A 24,942-nucleotide genomic window follows, 5' to 3' on the forward strand; every position below is an offset into this window, starting at 1 on the left:
CTAGGTTTTACTACCTGGCTCTTTACTTCTTCTTTCTTCTGTACATCGGACTTGACCCACATCTTGCTGGTAAAATCCCCTGTGACACATTCTAACTCAGAGTTCCTATCTCTGCCCAGAAGTCCCACCTAACCTCTCCTACCTAGCTATTGACCACTCAGCTCTTTATTAAACCAATCAGAATAAAACAGCGACATTTTCATACAGTGTGATCAAATATTCTGCAACAACGGTGAGGATGTGGTACCTGGGGAGCAAGAAAAAGTATTTAGCATAGAATAGGAAAGGGAGAACACTGAATGAAACCTCCCTTTATCTCTATTCTCTCTCTCTTTTGCTCTCTCTCCTTCCCCCTTCATCTTTTGTCATATGAATTCCTATCCTTTGTCCCATAGATTCTTGCATAGATCTCAGCAGTTTACAATATAAACATATTCATGTAATAAGGTAAAATAGGATGAACCATTCTGTCTCTCCCTTTGAGAGGATGAAATCAATTTTCTGATATTCACAGCTGCTAAAACCAGAAAGCTTTCCACTTTCCTTAGACATAGTTTTCATGAAGAAGGCATGGGGTAGAAGACAGTGTAGAGCTAAGTGTAGTGCTAGCAGTCAGAGCCAAGCCACCTGTAAAACGGGTATGTCTGCAGCAAAGCTATTCTCAACGTATGAACCATGTTTTAGTAACATACAATGGAAAATATTTTGTTAATTAGAGATTTCTATGAGCCCCACCAGAAGCAAGCACTAAATAAGTCTGAAGGAAAGCAACATTGCCTGGCACACAGCTGCATGTGCGGAGTATGTCTTCAGAAGGTTGGCACCACTGAGGATCTTTTGTGCCAGCCTCATGTTTTCCGCAGCTCGTTGGGACCACACTGCGTGTGCAGGTTGGACACTGTTTGTCACTGGTCCCCCTGTTTATCTGTGAAGAGGTAAGGAACTGGTGCATCAGAAGCACAATGAGGAAGATTAGATGCCCATGCTTTAGTTTCTTGTTGTTTGCATTAATTGAAATCCCTCACGTCCAGTACAGTCATGTTAGCGCCAGGCCACAGGCCAAGCAAATGTCCCTAGAGTCTGGAGATGAGCAATGGTGTAAGGAGCTGTTCTAGTTTTCTTTCTGTTGCTGTGATGAACAGCTTAAGGGGGGAAGAGGTTTTATTTGGCTTACACTTCCAGGTCACAGTGCATCCCTGAGGGAAGCCAAGGCAGGAACTCAAGCAGAGAATGAAGCAGAAACCATGGAGGAATGCTGTCTACTGGCCTGCCCTTTGGCTGGCTCAGCCTGCTTTTTATACAGCCGGGACCATTTGCCTGAGGATGATCCCTTCGAGAGATAGGCCCTCCTACATCAACTAGAAAACAGGACAGGACCACAGGCCACTATTGATTCAAGCAATTCCTCAACTGGAGGTTCCCTTTTCCTACGTGACTCTGTGTTTTGTCAAGTTAACAATAAAAACTAACCAGAAGAGAGACAGTGAAAGATTTACTGAGGAATGACCTTTACTGCAGGAAGACAGCCATTTCTTCCAAGGGAGGAACCTTGATCACTTGTGTGATAAAGTGGGAACCTCGACTGTGGTTCTGTGGAACCGGTGCTTCCACTATCTGATTTCCAATTTCTGATTCTCCTATCTTTAAATTTTACTATCAATATTGTCAAGGAACATACAGAGAGATTCAATCCCCTGGTGGTTTGCTTATTGTTTTTCTTTTTAAGCTCAACCCCTTTGTCATTGTATTAACAGATTATTAGACTTTTACTAAAATCTCACTGTAGAACACTCAACGTAAGCTCCTCCATTTCATCAAGCAACTACTTAACCTCTGCCTGTTCTGTTCTACATTTGGGACAAAAATCTGCTTTAGAGCAATGAAATATTCAAACTCAACTCACCATTCTGGGAATGCACTTATTAATTTAACCTTAGTTTACCATGCTCCAGGGAGGGAAAAGATAGAAAGTATTATCTATTGAACTCAACAACCCCTCATGGAAAACTTGTCCCAGACAATATACAGACTTTTCAGGAAACACTAAAATACAGATGTCACAACACATTCCCTTCTGAAATTGTTTTCATTCTATCTGAAACATGAGCCACATACTTTCTGAAAATAATGATTTTCTGTTCTTTTAAAACAATTAGAAACTCCTTGCAAATATGCTAATGACACCTATGTTACACCTACCACTTTTTGTACAGAGGCACTCCATAGCATTAAGATTCATTGCTTTGTGTATATTTTATTTTGCAACTTATTCCTTAATTTTTAGAATATTTATTTCATTTTTTATTTATGCTTGTGTGTATGTGTGTGTGCACATATGTAAGAGTAGCCATAGAGGTTAAAGGAGGGCATTCATGCCCTCTAGAGTTATAAGTGATTGTGAACTGTTCCACACAAATGCTTGGACCCTAACTCAGATTCTCTTTAAGAGCGGTAAGTGTTTTTAACCACTATTTCATCTCTCTGTCCCCTTACTTGGTAGTTTAGATGATGCCCTTACTGTGTGCCTGTTAGAATAGAAAGGGTTTGATCTTATCCCATGGGAAATGTGGGGGGCAATTAGTTTTTATCATCCATCTACATAGGAGTGGCTTCTTATATTAGCTGCAATTTATTTACTTTATCATGGTGTACACTTACACTGTGCAGTTCCCATATTTTTTCTATTATAAAAACATATTCATTTAAATTTATTTGTATGAGTGTTTTGTCTGCATGTATGTCTGCACATCATATACATATTTGGGGCCCATGGAAGTGAGAAGAGGTCATCTGATACCCTGGAGTCAGAATTATGGATATTTGTGAGCTGCCATGTGGGGGTTGAGAACTGAACCCAGGTCCTCTACAAGAGTGAAAAGTGCTCAAAACTAAAGAGCCATCTTTCCAGGCCCATTCTTTATAATTTTTACAACAGAAAAGGAATTTATTGCTCTCAAAGTTTAACTTCCTTTCAACTAAAAGGTTTTAGTTCGGGATATCACCTTTCTTATTTTTCTTTGTTTACTATCTCAGCTTTCCATGTTAGCAGGGACATGTGTGCACCAGGGCCTGCATTATGTGGAGTATAGGAACCAGGTTCCACAAAGGCAGCTTACCTCCTGATGCAGGGCCACATCCCAGGAGGGTTACCATGCAGCTGCTCTGTAAGTATTTGTTGAGTGATTAAAGTTCAATGAAAGGGTAAGTGAGCTCTTCTCTGCCTCCAGCCCTAACAATTCAACAATGGAAAGAGACACCATCGCCTAGAGACATGTGTGGCAGACTATAGTAGATGAAGGGTGTTGAAATATACACTTTTGTAGGTGCTATGATCGGAACACGTCTTTTAAAGGTCATGTTGGAATTTAATTGCCATTGTGACAGTCCTGTGTCGGTGAAGCTTTGAGAGGTGAGATGGTTTAGGGGTGCTACAGCTGCAGGGAGCTCCTCACACCAAGAATGTGCTCAGCTCCACTTCTCCATCCAGAAGCTTCCTTGCCACTTTGCCTGGCATCATGAGCTGAAACAGCACAAAGGACCTCTTCTGGTATAAAGGTTACAAATCTTACATTTACAACCATAGAACTATGAACCTAAGAAATTACAGTTATCTAGTAATAGACTTCCCACAAGAGCTGCAAACAGACAAACAAACAAACAAATAAACAAAAAACAACCTAGAACCAATGCTTTGCTGTACAATAACCTGTGTGATAGCTAAAGTGGGTCATGAAAAAATAAAAACAAAAACAAACAAACAAAAAACAGTTCTGCAGCTCACTAGAGGTTTAATTGCTGAAGTTTGTAGCTTTGGTCTGAATGACTGGCCAAAAGTATCAGGCACTACTTTCCTGAAAGGGTTAAAACTTGGGCATTGTATGACAAGGATGCAAGGCAGCTATCTGCCTTACATCCCTTCTGCCATGTGATGATACAGCTCAGAAGCAACAATAGATGTCAGAACCTAGTTCTGGGACCTCCCAGCCAGCAGAATTTGAGAATGGAATGTTTATTCTTCCCCAGAGTCTCTGATGCTCTGTTAGAGCAGCACAGATGGACCGAGGCAGAAATCCAAAGACTCCACTGTCAGCTGTGTGCTGGGAGCCATAGAATTAAGAAACAGATGGGGAAAGATGAATGAAATTGCATAGACTCCTGGGTAACTTCTGTGGAAGGCAGCCATGGGCCTCACTGCCATCTCCTTCTCTAGAGTATTCCATTTAAACTCATTATAGATCAGGATGCAAGAACATAGAGGAGATGGAAATTCTCATGGTGATCATGAGAGATCCTCTAAGGAAACTACAGAACAGGGCTTCAGGCACCAGCGTGAAGAGACTGGAGTCTCTGATTGATAAAGTGGCCAATATCAATATTCTTATGACTACAGTAAACTTTCAATACAGTATGCATTTGAGTCAGTCTTTGAAGCTTCTTTTATGCTGAGACATGGCAAGACAACCAACAAAGTCAGATTAAAATAAATGAAGCTCTCTGGAATTAGAAAACTCCCCTCAAGGAGTACTGTTAGAGAGGCATTCCATCTTAGAAAACAAAGCTTCATGCCATGAGTGTTACAGCCCCTTCCATGTGACAAACAGGGCACTGAGCTGCTGGTGGGAGCCAGTAGGAAATGTCTATCTACAGGATATAAGCTGAATCATCAAATATTACAACAATCACTAAGTGCCCCAATAATGTTTATGGAATTTAGACTCAAGGAGTTCTTCTACACAGAAGAAATCACAGACAATTAAGGTTCTTGCAGACCTTATTATAAAATTGAATTACTTCCTCACCATGATGAATGACATTGGGGGTTTTGGTCAGGGCATTGAGTAGGTCAGGACAAGGGAACGTAATTGCTCACACCCATTAGTGGTTGGGGTTGACTTCTAGTCAAGGGGGTGTGTAGATAATGGAAGAAGAGTGGGATTGAAGATGAATGCTCTTTGTTTGGATCAGTATTTTTCTCATAGCTAAGAAGACTACCTGTGTCAAAAGCAACACAAATTATGCAATCTCATCTGCGTAAATAATGTCAAATGCAGCAGAAAGTCTACACACACTACATACCACAGAAAAAGAAAGAAAGAAAAAAAAGTTTCTTGACTTTGCCAGGATATTGTCGCCATGTATAATTCTGATAAAGGAACTAAGAGTCTGTCCTTCTCTGTATGTAGGTGATTCTCTACTGGAGGGGCAAGAGTCAATGACAGATGCCCCTGAACACTGATCCCAGGGAGTGAGGTTTGCTTAGAGCTGGTAGAACTGATAAGGAGTAGTGAACAAGGAAACCTTTGCAGGAAACAGAGATTTATTCATCAATTTTCAAGGAAGAGAATGTATGTGTAATGCAAAACCAATGGCACACCCATTGCCAAACAGCCATGGTAGCATAGCTCTCAGTCTCTACATCCTGTGGATCGATAATTTGCTGAGGAGAGAGAGGGGGACATAGAGACAGGAAGAAAGACATAGAGAAAGAGACAGAGACAGAGAAGGAACTGAGATATAGGACGGACACACACACACACACACACACACACACACACACACACATACTCACACACAAACTCTCTCTCTCTCTCTCTCTCTCTCTCTCTCTCTCTCTCTCTCTCACACACACACACACACACACACACACACACACACACACACACACACATACAATCCAAGATCGAAACAACAAAGGACTAACATACCTGCAAACGTGATGTTGAAGCCTTCATAGGAGATGGAGAAGTCAGAGATGAACCTGAGTTGGGCAGTGAAGTTTCCAAACAAACCAGCCTTAATGGTGTGAGGCAAGACTGACCCAGTGAGCCTGGCTACTGGCTCCGAGAAACTCCCATCCTCCGTGATCAGCAAATAGTCGTGAGAACTTTCAAGATGGAAGGTGTGGAAATTCATCTGCACTCCTGAGAGATGAGGGCGGGACAGTCGATTTAACTGCAGCTGAAAAGAATCTCTTCTGGGCATAATTATAGACATCAAAGGTTCAGATCAAAATATCTTAAATTGTTAAATATTAAAATTATCTGTGTGACTCTAACTTTGAAATTTCAGAGAAAAATTAGACAGAGGCAGTTCTAAAAATCAAGTGGAAGAGTTAAACAAAAACAAATGTTCAAATAGTTATAGGATCAATTACAGACAGATGCTGCTATGGGTTTGGTGTAGGTATGGACCCAGATGTTGATACAGAGGAGCTAGATGTAGGTATTGATACTCTCATGGCTATAGGTGGAGATGTAGAAACTAATCAAACACCAGCATAGATATGATACTGATGTTCATGTGGACAAGAATGAACACACATCTAGATATCATCACAGGTGTGTGCAGATGGCTATCTGTGATGAGAGGGATGTAAGTATGGCTATACATGTAGATAAAAACTTAAAGAAATCTATAGATACAGGTATGGATTCATAAGTACAATAAATATGTTGATGCTTGACTGAATTCACTAACGGTCCCCAAGAACAGGGAGAGTGTTCATCCCAGAGAAACAAAACACTGAAAAATCCCTCCATTTCCATTTCCCCAGCTTTATAAATAATAGTTTGGAGATATCATATGAAAACATACACTGCTAAGGGCAAATTCTCTTGAAATTATAATTTTGTAAGCCTCATGCTCTCTTCATAAAAACTAGGCTCATAATGCACTATTTCTGATTTTTTTCTAATCAAGCAGATAAAATGATCTATAAGTGGATTCCTTTAAAGATTTACATATTTTCTAATTAAAACACTTTAGCTACTTATAATCTGTTTATTCTTAATTTACTTCAGGGCTACATTCTTCTTTATTTCTTAGAGATTTATTATTTTCACTTATATGTGTATTCATGAGTCCCTGTGTAGGTATGTGAATGTGAGTGCAGGGGCCCTCAAGAGGCCAGAGGCTGCTGACCTCCTTAGAGATGGAGTTATAGGTTGTGAGCTCACTGATGTGGGTACTTGGATTTGAACTCAGGTCCTCTGCAAGAGTAGCATGTTCTCTTATGTGCCTAGCCACCTCTCCATGTTTTTTAATATGTGCTCATGGAAAAGTGTAAAATGTATCTACAAGGGCACTGTAACATGAAGGTCACTGTAACATCTAAGTCAATTAAGCATCAAGTGGAGTTCAAATATATGTTGAAAGGCAAAGTCTGTTTAACTAAGTCTATTCCAAGGTCATCTGTGAGAGGAAAAACTTCATCCATTGTAGTTGGGAAAATTCAAGACATAAAAGCTGTCTATGTATATTGCAAAGTGATCACTGCATTTGTATTGCATCTGTTTTGTGCAATAGTAAAGACTGTTTTTTTGTTTTGTTTTTAAAATTAAAAGGCTCTTTAGAAATGACAGACAATAGTTATACATATAAGAACATACCCAGGTTACTTTGATAAACCCAGTATTTATAACCTATATTTCCCAAACAAAATACCAATTGGCTCCTTTGCATTTACTGCCTGTCTAAGGCCTGGGTTATCATAAGGACAGTGCCAAGCAAATTGAGAACAGACAGGAATGGATCTCAGACATAAAGAAGTTGAAACAATCTCCTTTTCTTATATTGAATCAATATTCACATTTTATTTAATTAAAGCTACATTTCCTTCTCATTACATCTAATTTCCAAGTTTCTATTCTCACACGTACAGCCAGGTTACCGGATGGGGAACAAAGACAACAAGAGTGACTTCTGCTTAACTCTTTAGTCTTATCAAAAAATAAAAGGGAACGGCTTGGAACCCATGGAAAATCATTCATCCTCTTGGTTTTTTCCTTATTGTTCTCTCTAGCCTGAGCTCTCCAGTGTGCATTATTCTTTGTACCCAGGCCTGCCCTTTGTCTTACCCTTGCCATGAGAGACTTCGATGGTCCACGTACAGTTCAGAGAGTTTGGATAAAAGTCTGGAAATCCTGGAGAAAGGACAGTCCCACTCTTTCCATGGATGTAGCCTCCACACAGGGCTGAAATAACAGAAAACATGAAGAGTCTACAATGATTGCTAGAATGGAGTACTTCTAATGGACAGTGAATTTGCATGAGTACTGACAGGACAAAATTGAAACCTAGACATTGCTTTAGTTGCAGTTATGAGACGCCAGTTCACAAGCAGGCGTCTACATCACAGCACAGCCATACAATCTAACTCTGAGTACAGTAGGACAGAGAACTCCAGTGTCAATATGCCAAAAGCACTGGGCATACATTCAGCTGTAGCTGCCACCCTCCAGGGTAGAACTTAACAGTCCTTTGGTGAATTCAAAGTCCTTGTAGCACAATATGCCATGTTCAAACAAACTCAAAGATTTAAGAACTGTAAAGTTACCTACAATAATTTGAGCAGGAAAGTAATAATAGGCAGCAGTACAATATTTTTAGGATTTTAAGGATTTTTGATAGACATGACAAAATCATTGAAAATATGAAGTCACAGCAGCTGTGTTTGCATGTACATAATCTGTACAAGATCAAGCTGCCTAAATTCTAATATGGATGGGGAGGGGCTTATGAAGTCCCACCCCTAGATGAGGAGCTATTGGTAATAGATGGCTACTATGGAAGGAGAGTCAATTTTCTTCAGGGATGCAGCCCCTGAGAGGCCACACATGCTCCAATGAATGGTCCCATAGCCACGCTTACAGGCAGTACTAAGTAGACTCAAGTTTTAGAAAGAGAGAGAACATAATATTTGAGAGGGAAAAGTAGAAGGGGGACAGAGAAGAAATTGGACAGAAGAAAATGGAAGTATGGGTTTGATTAAAATACGTGTGTAAGCAAGAAAAAATTAAAATAAAGTATATTACATATATGAATGAATTGTAGGAAAGACATATTTTTAAAAGAGAGAGATATCTTTCTTTTTCCTTTTGTAGTTTGCTTTTAAGGCTTAAGCACATACTCTTGCACCTCTATCCACATTCGTATATAATACTCTTAAGGTTTGACACCCTAGTGACTTTTTCAGTGACACAACTTGTAGACAGATGTGGAGCCTCCATACTTGATAGACAGCTATGGAACATCTGTACTTGAGTGTAAGGCTTAATGGTCAAGTTGAGGTCATTGGCATCCCTGTCCCCTCACACATTCATTGCTTCTTTATTCTGGGAACATTCGAAGTACCCTAGACTGGTTGTTTTGAAATAGTCAACTGATTCTTGTAATCTACAGTCACCCCATCTTGCAATGAAACAGTATAACTATCCCTCTACCATGCTACATCCTCAGCAGATTTTGTGCCCGGTGTTCTACTGGCTGCGTCTGTGAGACAACCTCTTTGGTTTTCAATGCTGTCAAAGATGTGGAGAGAAATCTAATATACTGTGTGTGATGGCTAGTTTTGTCAACTTGCTACCCTCTAAAATCAAATGGGAAGAGAGTCTCAACATGGGTCTAGATCAGGTTAATCTATGAACATGTGCAGGGAATTTACATAAGTTGGGTTAATTGAGGTGAAAAGACCCATCATGGACATTGTTTCATAGGCTGGGCTCTGAATTGATGAGAATAGAGAAAACTAGCTGAGTGGTAAGATTGTGTGCATTCAGTTCTCTGTGCTCTGGACTGTGGGGTTGACTACCTGCTTTAGGTTCTGTCACTGTCACTTCCCTGCTATGATCAACTGTCACCTCGAACTGTGAGCTGAAATCAACCCATTTCTCTCTTCAATTGTCATTTGCTTTCTGTCAAGATATTTTCACAGCAACAGAAATAAAAGCAGGACATGACACAGAGCTAAGAATGTAAACCAGTCCAGCCCACATGGAAAGTAAAGTGATGATGTTCCATAAAAGGAGCAGAATGCCATTCACATGATCCAATCATCCAGGGTTCAGAAGGAAATCAGTGCATCAAAGGGATCTTGTCAACCTCCACATAGGAATCCTCATGACAGCCAGCATATAGAAACAACCAAGATTTTCATATATAGATGACAGAATAAAGACAATATGCCATCTCCACACACTGGGAGGTCATTGGGCCAGAAGAGTATAAGGTGCTGTCACATGCAACAACAGGGGAGAGCCTGGGGGAGGCAATGTCTGGAAGTGAGCCAGGCAGAGAGACAAAGCCCCAAATGTATCACAAGAGGAGAGTTTGGGAACTCTCACCCCAGAGTTAGAGTTCAAACAACAGTTCCTCGACCTGGTGGCTCAATGAACCCCATGAAACTACCAGCCTTTGGTCTTTTACATAGCTGTGTGATGGAAATGGACAAAGTGATAAATTTCATCTTACTGTTTCTAAATTGTAGATGGGACTTCTTGGTTGCCCTTATTATTATTCATAATAACTACTTTTCTTTCTCTTCCTCTGTATCTGTCACTGTGTGTGTGTGTATGTGTAAATAACACTCTACTCACTACTTTGTGATTCTGTGACAGAGAGCAGTTCACATTTCTCTGTGTTTCCCTCCTATGTCTGAAAATCTAACAATCCCTGGCTCCCTGTGGGCTAGAAAAGGAGGTGAGCCACTCGGAAGGATTATCTGCACTGTTGTAATAAACATTAACACTGGGTCAGCGTGGTGCTCTCCTGCCTTTTCCTGGAGAGATCTTTGTGGTGTCTGGGAGAAGCTCGTAAACCTGAGCTTGCATGCATGCTTCCTTCGTCCAATTAGATGGACTGAACCGTCATTCTCTAACTCACCCCTGGAACAATTACTTCTCAGTATGAGACTTACAAATTGTTTCACAAACACTGCTTTCACAATTAATAATTGCATGATTATTGGATAATTTATGAAAGACAGGATGTACTTCCTCATGCTCTCTGGTCAGTATTTGAAGGGAATTTAACACATCACAACACATAAACTTAGCAAGAATAGCCATATGATAACCAACTGAACAGAAGCTTCTGAAGATCATTTCTACAATATTTTAATAGTTTCTCATCATATTCTCCCATCTTAATGTTCCACTGGTTCTACATTTCTCCATGAAAGATAGAACCCCAAACATGAACTTTGAAGTCAATTTTGTCAATAAAGAATTGCTCAGAACCTGCTGGTGGACACTGTCCTCAGCACGGAAGGAGATCACAATAAGGAAAAGAGACAAAACCACTACCCTTGTGGTGTGTGTGGCACACTGAGGACTATAGCTGTGTGAACCTTGATGACAGACTCTGAAAGATGACAGGTGCCTATGAATGGAGCCAAGCACAGGGAAGGGAGAGCAGAGTCCAAGACTAGTGTGGAGCTGGAGGCACTGACGTGAGTGGTCAGAAGCAGCTTGGAGAAAGGGCCCCAAAGAGACTGAGCTGTGAGGCCCCACATGATACCTGAATGAGAGCATGTACGGTGAGAAGGGACAAAAGATAAGGAGCTCTCGACTAGTATGGGCTTGTTAGTGGCAGCAGGAGAGAGGGGATCAATTAGGTATGTACTATAGAGCCATCACAACTGTCTGCTATCAAGACTGGTGCAGCAATAGGAAGGTCACAAGCTGGATGCCTAAGCTTAACCTGGGAAGGGGATGGAGATGTTTGGAGAGGAGAGCAGAAGTCAGCTTTGGAACTTGGAAGCTTGATGCTATTGGGCACCCAAGCAAAATGGCTGGGGTTGGGATGTGGCACACAAGTCAGCTTCCTTTGGGAAACACTGACTAGGAAACAGGACAGCACAGTGGTGGACAGCCAGTACCGTGGATGTGAACAGACAGTGGAAAATGGTGCCCAGGTATTTACCATGTGAACAGCACAGTGGAGATGGAAGATTCTAGAGAGGAACCTGAAGCAGAGTGGCCAGGACAGGATGGGAAGAAATAGAGGCCTGAGGTCCTAATTATAGAAGATGTGTACAATTAATTTTAATCTATTACAAGTCAGGCATAAATCAGCACAATGAATTCTCAAATTTTATGAAGGATTTAACTATAAGAAATTAAAGTATTTTATGTAACACCGAGGTGCCATATATCCAATGTTTCTGGGACAAAGTACTCTAAAGACTGCCTGTGCTCCTTGACTCATAAAAAGTAGTTCATAAGCCGGGCGGTGGTGGCGCACGCCTTTAATCCCAGCACTCGGGAGGCAGAGCCAGGCGGATCTCTGTGAGTTCGAGGCCGGCCTGGGCTACCAAGTGAGTTCCAGGAAAGGTGCAAAGCTACACAGAGAAACCCTGTCTCGAAAAACCAAAAAAAAAAAAAAAAAGTAGTTCATATCCAAATATATTGAACAATTACAAATCCATAATTCATTGTGTGTGTGTGTGTGTGTGTGTGTGTGTGTGTGTGTGTGTATTGTGCGCAGGCTAACCTGTGTATGCAAATGTGCACCTGTGTGGAAGACAGAGGTCATCCTTCAGTGCCATTGCTTAGGGGTTGTTCCCCTTGCTTTTGAGGTGGGGTTCATCACTGGGCCTAGAGAACTCTGACTAACTTGGCTGGAGGGCCACCAAGCACCACAGATCTTCCTGTCTCTGACTCTCCAGTGCTGTTCAGTGACGTTACAACCACTGTGGAAGGCTGAGAGCACTAATCAATGGCAGGGTGCTTCCATTTGGAGCATGTGGGGGGAAACTTGCAGGTGAGGTAGATCCTCCTGTGAATCTCGATCCCATGGGTGCATATAGAGTTCTCTCTGACCCACTCATTATCAGTGTTCTAAATAAAAATAACTGCACAAAGCCCACAGGCTTAAGGAGAGGGGAATTTAATATACAAAGAATGGAATTGAAATTCTCAGCTAATCTAAAGAGAGAAGAGAATAAGATAAAACCCAGACTTTTACTTCAGGGTCCCTACTGGACTTGACTATTCATAGATGGTCATGTCTCTGTTCCCCTAGCAGAGACACCAAATGAACCACATAGAATTTGAATTACATGAATCTATTTCTTCATGCATTGTGGAGCCTTTTCTGGGTAGTCACAAAGCTACAGTAAAAATTTACTTCTAGTTTCCTTGAGGCTGTCACTCCATGAGTTTGACATTTGTATTTCTAATATCTACCCCACTGTCTAGGACCCACACAGGTTTTATCAAAAAGCCCCTTGGACAGATGACTAAAATATACAGAAAATAGAAAAGGGAAGATTAGGAGAAGGTTGACATCTTTCCACAGGTTTGCTGAGGCTAAGCTTCCACCAATGATGAAGTTCGGTGTTAACCTCTGCTTGGATCTCAGTCTCCATTACAAATCGTTTACTGATGGCTGTACCCCTGTCAAATTAACACCCCTTCATGTTCTCAGGTATACAAAATAATTATTCAAGGAAGTCCCTAACATCCCCAAGATATAATCTATTAGGAAAAGAAAATACAATGACTTAAAAATACATATAACAAAGTGAGGATTATTCTGCAAATAAGATTGCCAAGTAGCTTTCCAACCTCAAAGGCAGCCCAGGTATGTAGTCTATAAAGTGCTAATAAGATGGAAAAATAGAAGGCAAGCTGCTGTCCACAACCAGGAAGGTGGATACCCTATAAGTGAGGACATGTTAGTAGGATGTGGAGGTGTAGCTCTTTCTGCATTGCCCTGTGGAATGTGTGTTCATGCCATTTTTTTGGTCTGCTCACATCAGCAAGACTGAACAATGCACATCTTCTTGCAAAACCTACATGTAGCTAGAGTTTTCCTGCCTGGCCCACAGTCAGGACAAATATCTGTCACCTGCCAGTCCCACAGCTGCTCAGACCCAACCAAGTAAACACAGAGACTTATATTGCTTACAAACTGTATGGCCATGCTAGGCTTCTTGCTAACTATTCTTATATCTTAAACTAATCCATTTCTATAAATCTATACCTTGCTACATGGCTCATGGCTTACTGGCATCTTCACATGCTGCTTGTCATGGTGGTGGCTAGCAGTGTCTCTCTGACTCAGCCTTCCACTTCCCAGAATTCTCTTCTCTGCTTGTCCCTCCTATACTTCCTGCCTGGCTACTGGCCAATCAGCATTTTATTTATACAAAGCAATAGCCACAGCACCTACAGACCTCCCATGGATACTGTAGTTACTCTTTTCCAACATTATCACCTTCTTTCTCCATGCTCCATCTCTAAGATCATGACAAAGGTTGTATAATGCATTGAAGGTTACAGACTCAATTTTCACTTCTTATGGATTTAACAAATTCAAGACTAGGTGTCTATCTTCACTGAGAAAGACAGGAGTTGACATATGGGAACTATATGTCAGGCCAGAGTCCTTTTTCATGAGAGTCAAGGTTACTAGAGAGGGAAGAATAAGGTGCCATAGACTCTGCTCTCTCCCTGTTAGGTACCTCACAATACCATCATAAGCTGAAAACCACCAAATTTACACAGCCTCTTCCTTGAACTATTTCCATCTGCCTGCATGCTTTGTGTCTTCACTCTGTCCTATACCCCCAATGTCATGCCTTATATGTGGCACTTCTGCCTATCCCCAGTTCAGCTTTTCTTTATGTCTTTTGCTGCAGAAGGATTCCAGGACCTCACATGTGCTAGACAAGTGCTCTACCACCAAGTTCAAGGCCTTGCGTTGGTCTTCATGCTTTAACTGGTACACTTCGGTCTTTTAGTCTAACTGAACACTGTGTTTTTGTACTTGTACTAGTGTCTTCTCTGAAAAAATTGCATGTGAAACACAAAATCTTGTGCTTCATTTCTTTCTTCCTTTTCTAGCTTTCATTAGTTTGTGGGGGTGGGGTTGTGCTTACTTTATGGGTATGGTACTAATAAAGTAGAGCTGTAGTTCAGGTTCTCTCTACTGCAGGGTAACTCCTGGCCTTTCTGTGGTGGACCAGAAATCACTGACTATATCTCCTATATCTCCTTTCTTTCTTTTTTCCTTTCTTTCTTTCTTTCTTTCTTTCTTTCTTTCTTTCTTTCTTTCTTTCTTTCTTTCTTTCTTTCTTTCTTCCTTCCTTCCTTCCTTCCTTCCTTCCTTTCTTTCTTTCTTTCTTTCTTTCTTTCTTTCTTTCTATCTTTCTTTCTCTCTTCCTTTATATTGGACTCATATTCTCAAAAGAAATATTGGACAGACACCCTGCAGTTCAAGGAAGTGTTAAATTATGACTGTCCAGATGTAGAAGACACATACATAACTGTTTACACTCTCAAAGATGAAGGACTCTGGCTGTGGGGTCCTGAGATTGTTGTCTCAAGTTGAGACATGCCTAGAGACATCGTGAACTGTGTTTCACTCCTCCACCCTCAGCAGCTAGTGTTCACTCCAACCCCCACAGCCTCCTATTCTCTTCTTTTTCCTTTGTCTTGAGTCAAATGATTTCTCCAGAATCAGGTCTCTTTCGGAAGACTGACCTTGAATGATGCCTCCAGGGCCTCTCAAGAATGCACATTGTAAGTCTTATTATGTTTTCATTTCCCTATTTTCAGTCATTTTTCTTTCTTCACCTGCTTCTATGTGTGATATTTAAAAACTCTATTTCTTCTCTTTATGCTGATATTAACTGTTAGCCACAAACACAACTGTTTTGCACTAAATGTTTGTGGAAACAATAAACACTTTATAAAACATTTAATAACATTTCCAAAACTATCCATGCATTTACCCTTTACCAAACAAAAGGAAGACAATGACTCCAGTGCTCAATTTCTTTCTTTAAAACTGCAGTATGCGAACAACAGTTTTTAAAAGGAACAAATGTACTAGGGAAGAGAAAGACTAGGTTTATCTTCCTTTTAGGTTAGATAAAATATTATAATTAATTCTAATTTATGTTTTCTTGCAGAGAACTATGAATTTTTAGAGGTTTACATTTCCTATTGATGTATGGTTTATTGCAATAAAAACCTGTGAGATTTAAAAGATTGTGTGAGATTAGAAAGGGCAAGGAGAGTCTCAGAGCTCAGTGCAAACAGCCATGACTAAATAAAACTCTCATGCCAAACTCTAAACTCTCCTGAAATGTGAAGATTTATTAATAACCTTTCACTGTCGGCTTTTTATTCCTGGAAAGGTGCTACAATGTAGCATAACAAATCACATTAGGGATTCCCCTTAGATGGATCAGATTTCAAATTTGCATAAATTTGACTTGGAAGACAAAAGACAAAATGTCTAAGTTTAGTGCACTTTCATTTTCTCTAGAAAATGTCATTTATAACCAGCACATAGGCCATTCTAGTAGAGCTGGGTCCTACTCCATTCCTATGTCATTTCTTGTCTAAACATTCATTTTCCACTGACTAAGACTCTGGGAATTTGTAAACTGTACCCCGTGTATTGTCCCCTGCTATTCTCCCTCATTCCTGCTGCCCAGGATGCCTCCTCGTGTGCTGAGTACCTTGGAAAACTGCAATCCTCACTGGGTCTAAACTTCACTCTTCTGTTTTCTTAAATATTTTTTAGATTTATTTTATGTTTGACTGTTTTGTCTGCATGTTAGTCTGTGCACCACATGCATGCCTGTTGCCTGTGGAGGTCGGAAGAGTGTGTTAGATTCCCTAAACTTGAGTTACAGAAGGTAGTGAGTCACCATATGGCTGAGCCACCTCTCCAGCCCCATACTGTTCTATTTCTTTACCTTAGTTCTTCCTCTGTCCCAACACTACTGAAAACTAAAAGCCAAATTACAAAACATGCTCTCAAGTATATGTTATACATATATGTGTGTGTATAAGTATGTCTATATATTTATGTATGTCTATGCAAATATAATTAAATATGCATATTAGGTATACATAATTGTATATTATGTATAACAGCACTGGGTGAAAATTTTAAAGTTAAATTGTATGGTATTAATGTTGGCATAAAGGAAGGTAAAAAATGTGGCTGTGGTGGTCAGGTCAAGTCAGTCAGAATTCTGGAGAAGGCTGAGGTCGGTAGTCTGCAGAGGATGTGTGTGACTCAGATAGCTTGCTACTATAGTGCTCAACAGGGAAATGAATATGCACATGTCTGGCTCAGGGTGAGAAGAGGCAAGGCCATGGACGGATAATTCTGTCTTCTAGGTTGCTTGTGGGCCTATATCATTCTCCTTCAGGACCAAAGCAACAACATGTTACTTATGTCCACTCAAGGACTCCTGGGAACATAAGATACAAAGATTGGTGAGAAGAATCTACCTCAGAATGCCAGCCTCAAATAGGTCAAACAAAGTCTCCTACTTGGAAGCATCATTTTCGTCACCCAGACAGGTGCCTTGACCATGCGACAACTGTCCACTGCTGAGCAAGACCACAGCAGTCACCACATGGTCCCAGTACTTCACTCTTCAAATCCTCACAGCTACGGTGGAAATGTGTGCAATGAAAACAACATGACCCAGTACACTGGAGGCTAGGGCAGGAGGGATCCAGGATTTGGGTGGGCTGGGGTACACAACAAAAATCCTGTCTCAAAAGAAAACAAACAACAAAAAATAAGCAGTGTGGGATGCTTTGCACAGAGGCTGTCTCGATGGATACTTCTTCCTTTGATGTACGGTTTCCTTCCCCACATTTCAGCAGTACTCATCTTCCATCTTTTGATACCGGCTATTCTAACAGGTGCAAGGGGAGACCTCCTCCTGATTTGGACTTGCCTTTCAGCTCACCACATACATTGTACACATGTCCAACCTGCCGGCCACACGCAGCCAAAAATAAACAGGCCACAATGTAAAAATCATAAATTAAATTAAAACCCTAATTTTTTTCTTTGTAACTTGATTACATGGTACTCAAAGGTACAATTTATAGATGGCAATGTTGTGTTACAATGTTGAAGAGTTTTCTACTGCAGAGTATATAATTTATGTCACCTTTTATATCAAATGTATTGACATTAGCGGTAGATGACACTATAATTACAATATACAGCATCAAAGAACAATGTCTCAGCTGCGTTCTTCCAAGAACAAGCAATGTGTGATCTTCCTGAAGAAGGCCATCATGCCCAGTTGCTCACCCTTTGTACCCTCCTACCAGGTAACCCCATGGGTGTTTAAGTAGCCAAATTTTGCCCAGAGTACAAAATCTCTACTAGTTCTGTGTGCTTGCCTCTGAAGGCATTCATCTACTCGGAGTGTTCCACCTCCTATATGCATACACCAAGCGCTGTTTGAGCTAGTACTCCGGTGCAAAGACCAAAGCTTGTCAGTGGTTGGTGGTTCTGCAAACACAACCCTCCCTAGACCCTGCTATTTGCATCTATTATTTTGAGGAAACTAAGGTGCTTATTACCCATATAACATTTTAAAAGAAATACCCACAGTTTGGGAAAAGGAATAAAAGTGGAAATTATGTGTATATATAACTCCCACTTAAGTATTTTTTTTCCATATACCTATATACTTTTCTAAAGAAACAGTGTTATAATGGATGTATATTCATGACTAAAGAGAACATGCCAAAAGTGTTTTCCAAATGATCACAAGTAACACATCCCACCTAATTTTTAGTGTAAAACTGAGAGAGACACAGTGATTCACAGTAATCAAAAATCTCATCCTCTGTCTGTATGTCCACGACTGGATCAGGAGCCTAGTGGCCCAGACGAAGTATTCTGGAAGAGGTCAGAGGTCACTGGGACAAATGTGCCAGCTTTGAGGAAACTACTATGTGGATCTGGGTTACCTGAGTCAGAAGAAAATGATACTTGATTAACTGGATCACAATATCCCCCAGGCCTCCTATAAACACTAGTACAAAAATACATGTGTAATTGAGCTCTCTAAGTCTCAGGGTTCAGAGGCCATGCCAAAGGAGAGATCACAAATTTTCAGTATTTGTAATGCATCATCCCAGCTAGTAGATAAATACTGAACAACCTTCAAATGTGCTATGCTTAAAGAATACAGTTTGTAAAGGGAACCCACTCTTCAATGACCATGTATCATGCCAAGCCCTGTGCATACTGGCCAACGTGTTGGCATGTCCACAGGTGCACTAGCTTAGCCCTGTCTGCATGAGCTCCACCTACCATCACAGCTGGGCAGGGCATGGTTCCACTGATGGTTCTTCTCACAGACGAGAGGCTCATCGTCACTTAGTGTATATCCGGGATCACAGCTGAAGGTCACTGTAGACCTGATACCAAAGTTACTACCATGCCGATGTCCATTTACAGGGATGCCTGGGTCCAGGCAGGAGTCTGATTCCAGAGTTACACCTGTATATACAGAAAAAAAATGTGACCAAAGGGCTTTTCTTGGTAATTGAAAAAAATCCATTAAATTATAAGCTATAATATGTTCCCACATAGGCACAGATCCAGAGAATTATCCAAGAGAACTCTCCATTACTAAATTGATTGTTGAATATCCAAGAGTCCATTAATGTGAAAAGCAATGTCTCCAAATATTTGACCTTGTTTTTCAAATTAAAAACAGTCATCTTGATGTGCTCCTCTCCAGGTCATAGAGAAATGGTGAAACCTTGAAGAATTCATTGACCTCTCTGAATTTTACCTTTGTTCCTTGGAAAATCAATGGACTGTTAAGGGAACATTAAACCAGATTTCATTCCACCTCTTCTCTTTGCCCTCTCTCCTTCCTTTTATATTTTGCATTCCAGTTAGGTTTCGGCAGCTGCACTGTTCTTATCCATGCACATGTACAGGCAAGCACACACATGGAATGTGATTTAAAATTGCCTAACAGTTGGTTTTCTAAAACGACGTCTATAAATCTACAGTTTAAAATCTGTGTACCATCTGCCATTTGCCTGTGCTGCAAGATAAGCTGGTATATAAAAGGAACTGGGTCACTTCATCATGAAGTGCTTTATATTTCTCTTTTCTAGAATCATCTGTTCAAGAACACGAGAATCAGGGAAGTGAATGTCATCATGATGTTTGTGTGATTGGAGAAAGGAAAACTCCTTTACAGTGTATTCTTCTGGCAGTAAGCTCAGACGTGGACTTTGATCTGAGGCTGCTCATCAAATGTCATGTTTTGGCAATCAGACTTTCCTGGCCCCAACAGTGACCTCCTGGATGCTGGGTCTGAGCATTTGCACTTTAGTAGAGTGAGGTGACTTGTGGGTAGGTTTCCCGTGCTGAGGTCAAACATGTGATTTATAAAATCCAGGGTGACTTTTAAAACAATAATAAAATGTCCCTAGTAGTACAGGAGTCTGTGACCCAAGAAGTGGTAGAACTGCCAGGCCACAGAAAGCTGGCTGATGAAAGACAGCATGTAAGTCCTGGGCCTTTCCCGAGACTCAGCAGCATTCTAATATCCTTGGTGGATGTTTCATGGGGGTCGAGCCATCCTGGTTATCCTCCCTGGGTGTTTCTTAAATGTAAGCATCGTCCCACAGTGGGAGTTTCCTGAGGGCCAACACCATCCTGGTTATCTATGGTGAACATTTTCTGACCATGGGAATCATCCTGCTTATATACTCTGGGTATTTCATCAGGATTATCCACAGTAGGAGTTCCTAGCATCAGGACCATCCTGCTATCCATAGTAGAAGTTTCCTAGCATCTGGACCATGCTACTGTTCACAGTAGGAGTTCTCCAGCATCAGGACCTTCAACCATGCCCATGTAAACACTACCACCTGGAGGAAATTCTCAGGCCTCCATGTCCTTTGCTGAAGCACACTGTACTCTGGATCTCTTCCAAGTTCATCCTTGTGTTTTCCCTGTCACAGGAGGAATGGGGTGTCCTCACTCTCAGAGAGCTCTTGGAGTTAACAACTATAAACAAATGAACAAGTCCAGGGCAGGCTGGGAACTCCATGAGCTTACAGAGGTTGGAGGAATCTAGAAACCACGGGGCTCTGACCTAAGCCTCCCAGGGATCAGCAGAACATAAAATCCAACATGGACTTTCATAGTCACAATTTCAAAAGGTGGAGGTGGCTGAACTGTGAGAGGACAAAAAGCACATTGAAAAGAATTGCATTACTTTTACCAATAATTATTGTCCTTCAATAGTCCTTCTAAGTCCTTAAAAACAAAGGATCAGGATTCCCACAGATGCAAGGCACAGTAACACTGGATGCCATGTAGCAGGTACTGTGTGGCAGGGGTTACCAAGGGTGAACACTGGTCTATAGAATTCTACCCTTGTCTTGATGCCTTTCTTCTCCCCTCCCTCCCTGCTCTCTTTCTCCTTTCCCCTCCCATCTACTCCCTTTCTAACTCCTTTCTCCTTTCTCTTCTCTCCTCTTTTCTTCCTTCTTTTCCTTTCTCTTCCTCTTCCTTCATCTTCTCACTTCTCTCTCTTTTCCCATCCCTCTTTTCTCCTCAGCCTTCTCTCCATTCCTTTCCTCTTCATTTCTCCTCCCCTCTTCTCTCTCTCAGTCTCTCCTCTCCCCATTGTCTTTCCTTCTCCTCTCCTCTTCACTCTTTCTGTTCTCTCTCTCTCTCTCTCTCTCTCTCTCTCTCTCTCTCTCTCTCTCTCTCTCTTGTCTTTCTCACCATACACACATCCATTTTCTTGTTTTTTTTTTTTTTCAGAGCTGAGGACCAAACCCAAGGTCTTGCACTTGCTAGGCAAGTGCTCTACCACTGAGCTAAATCCCCAACCCCTCACACATCCATTTTCTATGGAAACAGTCTTGACACTCCTCACCTGAACAACATGCTCCCCATGGCTGAGGTGAAAGCAGCCACAGGATGATGCTTCATATGACACAAAGCCTTGTGCTTGTGAGGAATGTTTACAGTGGAAGCCATAAGTTATAACAAACCCGGTCTCATATAAAATTTGCTTCAAAAATAGAAAAATGTTAGAGGGAAGCAAAACAGAACTTTGTGTTGGTTGTTCTTCAAAAGTATGTCTAGAGACACCTCAGAAGTCATAATGGGTGGTCATACACAAATTAGCTTGTTTTTTTAAAAACAAAAACAAAAAAAGCCAATAGTACAGATGTGAGCTAAGAGATGTGCAAATACTGTGTTTTAAATGTGGTGTGTGTGTGTGGGGGGGTAGAATTACAGTCATGAATTTAGTCATTAATTAGCCTAAAGCAGGGCTGGTCCAAGAATTCCTACAAAATCCAGAAGTGGGAAAGCGCAGGACTGCATACATTGTAGCTTGTGTACTAACTCACAGCACACACACACACACACACACACACACACACACACACACACACACACACACATACACACGCACACGCATACACTCAAAGGCAGAAGAGCTAAGGCAAGTCATACAATAAAGCCAGGCCTGTTAGAATGGGCTGAGATTAGTGCTAATCAGGCTTCCAGGGAGGGCATACACATCAGTGTCCACTGTCATAGCTGCCCCTCACCTGCCCCAGCCTTAGCCTCCCATCACAGGGAAAAGACAGATCAATAGATGGCTTTCGCAAGGAGGGATGCATTTCGATGCTGTTCTGTTTCTCAGATGAAGCATACACGTGCTGCTATTTGACCTAAATACAATGCAAACACTTCCTTTCAACACATGGCCTCTGGGAACAGGTGACAGTGAAATGGTGGGCTTGTTTTCACAATCACTGTGTGTTGTTCACATTCCCAAATGTTTTGATGTGAGTCTTGCCGTCAGCTGTCAATCTTCATGAAAGCCAAGTGTTGGAAGAGTGTGTTGACTTGAGCATCACAGTCACACTGGCATAGTCACCTGAAGGGTTCAAGTTCCACAGGGAGTTTTTACTGCAGAGGAAGGAGTCCACCAAGGGCTTCAGCAGACATACCTGTCAACTGTGCACTGAGAAGCAGGTATGACTTGCCTTGGCTCTCCTGCCTTTGACTGTATGTATGTGTGTGTGTGTGTGTGTGTGTGTGTGTGTGTGTGTGTGTGTGTGTGTTAGTACACAAGCTATCGTGTGTTCGTGTGACAGAATATTTGTGTAACTATGTAAAGATGTTCTGCATTTGTTTAACCGTGCAAAGATGCACTTGTTTAACTGTGTGAAGATGTGTTGCATTTGTTTATGTTGCTTAATATTTGTTTAACTATGTAAAGATGTGTTGCATTTGTTTAATTATGTAAAGATGTATTACTGTTTTATCTTGTCCATCTAAGGCATGTGGTTGGTCTAATAAAAAGCTGAATGGCTAATAGTGAGAAAAGAGGTAGAAGCAGAACTTCTGGGCAGGGAGAGTAAGTAGGAAGAGGCATTTAGTGAGTCACCATGCCAAGAACTGGTCTGAGGACATCAGGGCATGCTGGAAACAAACTGTTCCTCCAGACACCTGCAGGTCAGGGTGGTTCTGGGATAGACTCAGGGCTCTCAGAGAACACTTAGTTCTCTGTGTCCCAGGGACGTAGTAGCTACAGCATCTGCACTGGCCCAGACCACCTGCTTTCTCTGAGGACTCTGCAGGTAACTGAGCTTCAGGCAGTTGATTTCGGGCTTTGTTTGCTTTTCTTATGCTTATCCACTTCTTTGGCTTCCTCCCCCTTAGTCTCTTTCTGTACTCAGTTGGGACAAATGATTAGAGGTGGCAACACCCCAGTTTAGTGTGCCATCCTACTTACTGAGGACACGCTCCGCCCCCCTCCCCATAAAGCATTAGTGCTCCAGCACAGAGGACTACACAAAGAATGTGGAGTACTTCTAGAAGGGTTCCTAGTGCACAGTATTGATATCCAGATGCATATTTTAGAACATCTAAATAGAGACCTCTCTTCTACAGCACAGGTCCATCTCCAGCTTGTCAATAAAACAGGAAGGAAGGTTCTAGATTTCTAAGCACCAGGACTTTAGATATTCACACAAATCTCCTGGCTACAAATACATCATAATGAAGACAGTTTTATTTCTCTTTTCTGCTGAAACAAAGAAGGAAAACAAAACAAAACACTGTGGGCAGATCTATGTCTTAGAGGCCTCATTAAGGCCATGCCATATTTGTAAGCCTATGGCAAATTAAAAAAGAGCCAACTGTCTGTGTACCAATGAAGATAGTGTGGCAACCACCAACTCACTAATAGTGACACCATGTGCAATGTTTTAATGAGAGTAAGAAGTGGAACAGAAACTTATGGGCACACTTTCTGTCTATTTTCCCCATGGAGAATAAGAACGACATCTTGAATTTCAGTTACTCAGGTGACCAGATGAACTCCACTTCCAATCTTACTTCAGGAAAATGTTTCCCAAGTGCAGTCTTTGGAACACAAAAAGTGGGGACAGAAGGAAGAAATGTTGCCATCTGTACCTGCCAGGGTCCCCAAAGATTGCTTTTGTTTCCTACAGGTCAAGTCTCTCCACTCCAAGCAGGGGCAGGAGGGAACAACAGGGACAGGAGTACTTGGTGCATCACAGACTGGGGTAACTGTGGTGTCTACATGCACACCTTCCCTCCAAGAAGATATATATATAAATCCCAAGAAGAAATGAGATGGCAAACTTCTGATCTCTTAAATGTATTTTTTTTAGGATTTGTTTTTATGTATGTAGATGTATGAACATAAGTTAATGTATTATGTGTGTGTGGATATTTGCCATATGTGGAGGGTACCTGAAGAGTTCAGAAGAGTGTTTCAGATTCTCTGTAGCTAGAGTTACTGACAGTTGTAAACTGCCAGATGTGGGAGCTGAGAACTGAACTTCAGTCCTCCGCAAGAGCAGCAAGTGCTCTTAACTGCTGAGCCAGCTCTTCAGTCCTAACTCTTAATCTTTAAAAAGTGTTACTTTGAAATAAATGTCATATATAGGATATGATATGTATATGTATATGTATATATATATCACAATTAAGTTTTAATAAGTTTGAAATTAACCTGTTTTTCATTAGTTGTCAATCTTTTAGTAGCAGAGTTGAAACTTATTATTATTCATTTTTAATAAAAATAACCTTACATGAACATGTTTATAACCTTACAGGAACAAATGTTTATATGTGTAAAACACAGGGAAATGATTTCTGAATACCACTGTGGCTGGCGAGCAGAGGTTCTGGGCAGAGGTTAGCAGAGTCCGTGATGGAAGAAGAAGGGAGTTCGGAATAGATGAAAGAAGATGCATCTGTCCCATCCATGCATTTATAAAATTGTGTGTATATGCAATACATAGCTGTCATTAAAATGTAAGCATTTTATGTTTTGGAAAAGGCTCACAATAG

The 24,942-nt window shown here is 41.1% G+C and overlaps 1 protein-coding gene across 1 annotated transcript in view; it reads right to left on the bottom strand.

Moving 5' to 3' along the window:
- Positions 1-24,942, bottom strand: part of Csmd1 (CUB and Sushi multiple domains 1) — a 1,274,530-nt gene that overhangs the window by 289,787 nt on the left and 959,801 nt on the right. The window contains 3 exon segments of the mRNA XM_059244994.1: positions 5,706-5,921; positions 7,857-7,973; positions 18,874-19,062. Coding sequence (XP_059100977.1) covers positions 5,706-5,921; positions 7,857-7,973; positions 18,874-19,062 — 522 coding nt within the window.

This window comes from Peromyscus eremicus, chromosome 17 (assembly GCF_949786415.1).
Source record: "Peromyscus eremicus chromosome 17, PerEre_H2_v1, whole genome shotgun sequence".
Lineage (NCBI taxonomy): Eukaryota > Metazoa > Chordata > Mammalia > Rodentia > Cricetidae > Peromyscus > Peromyscus eremicus.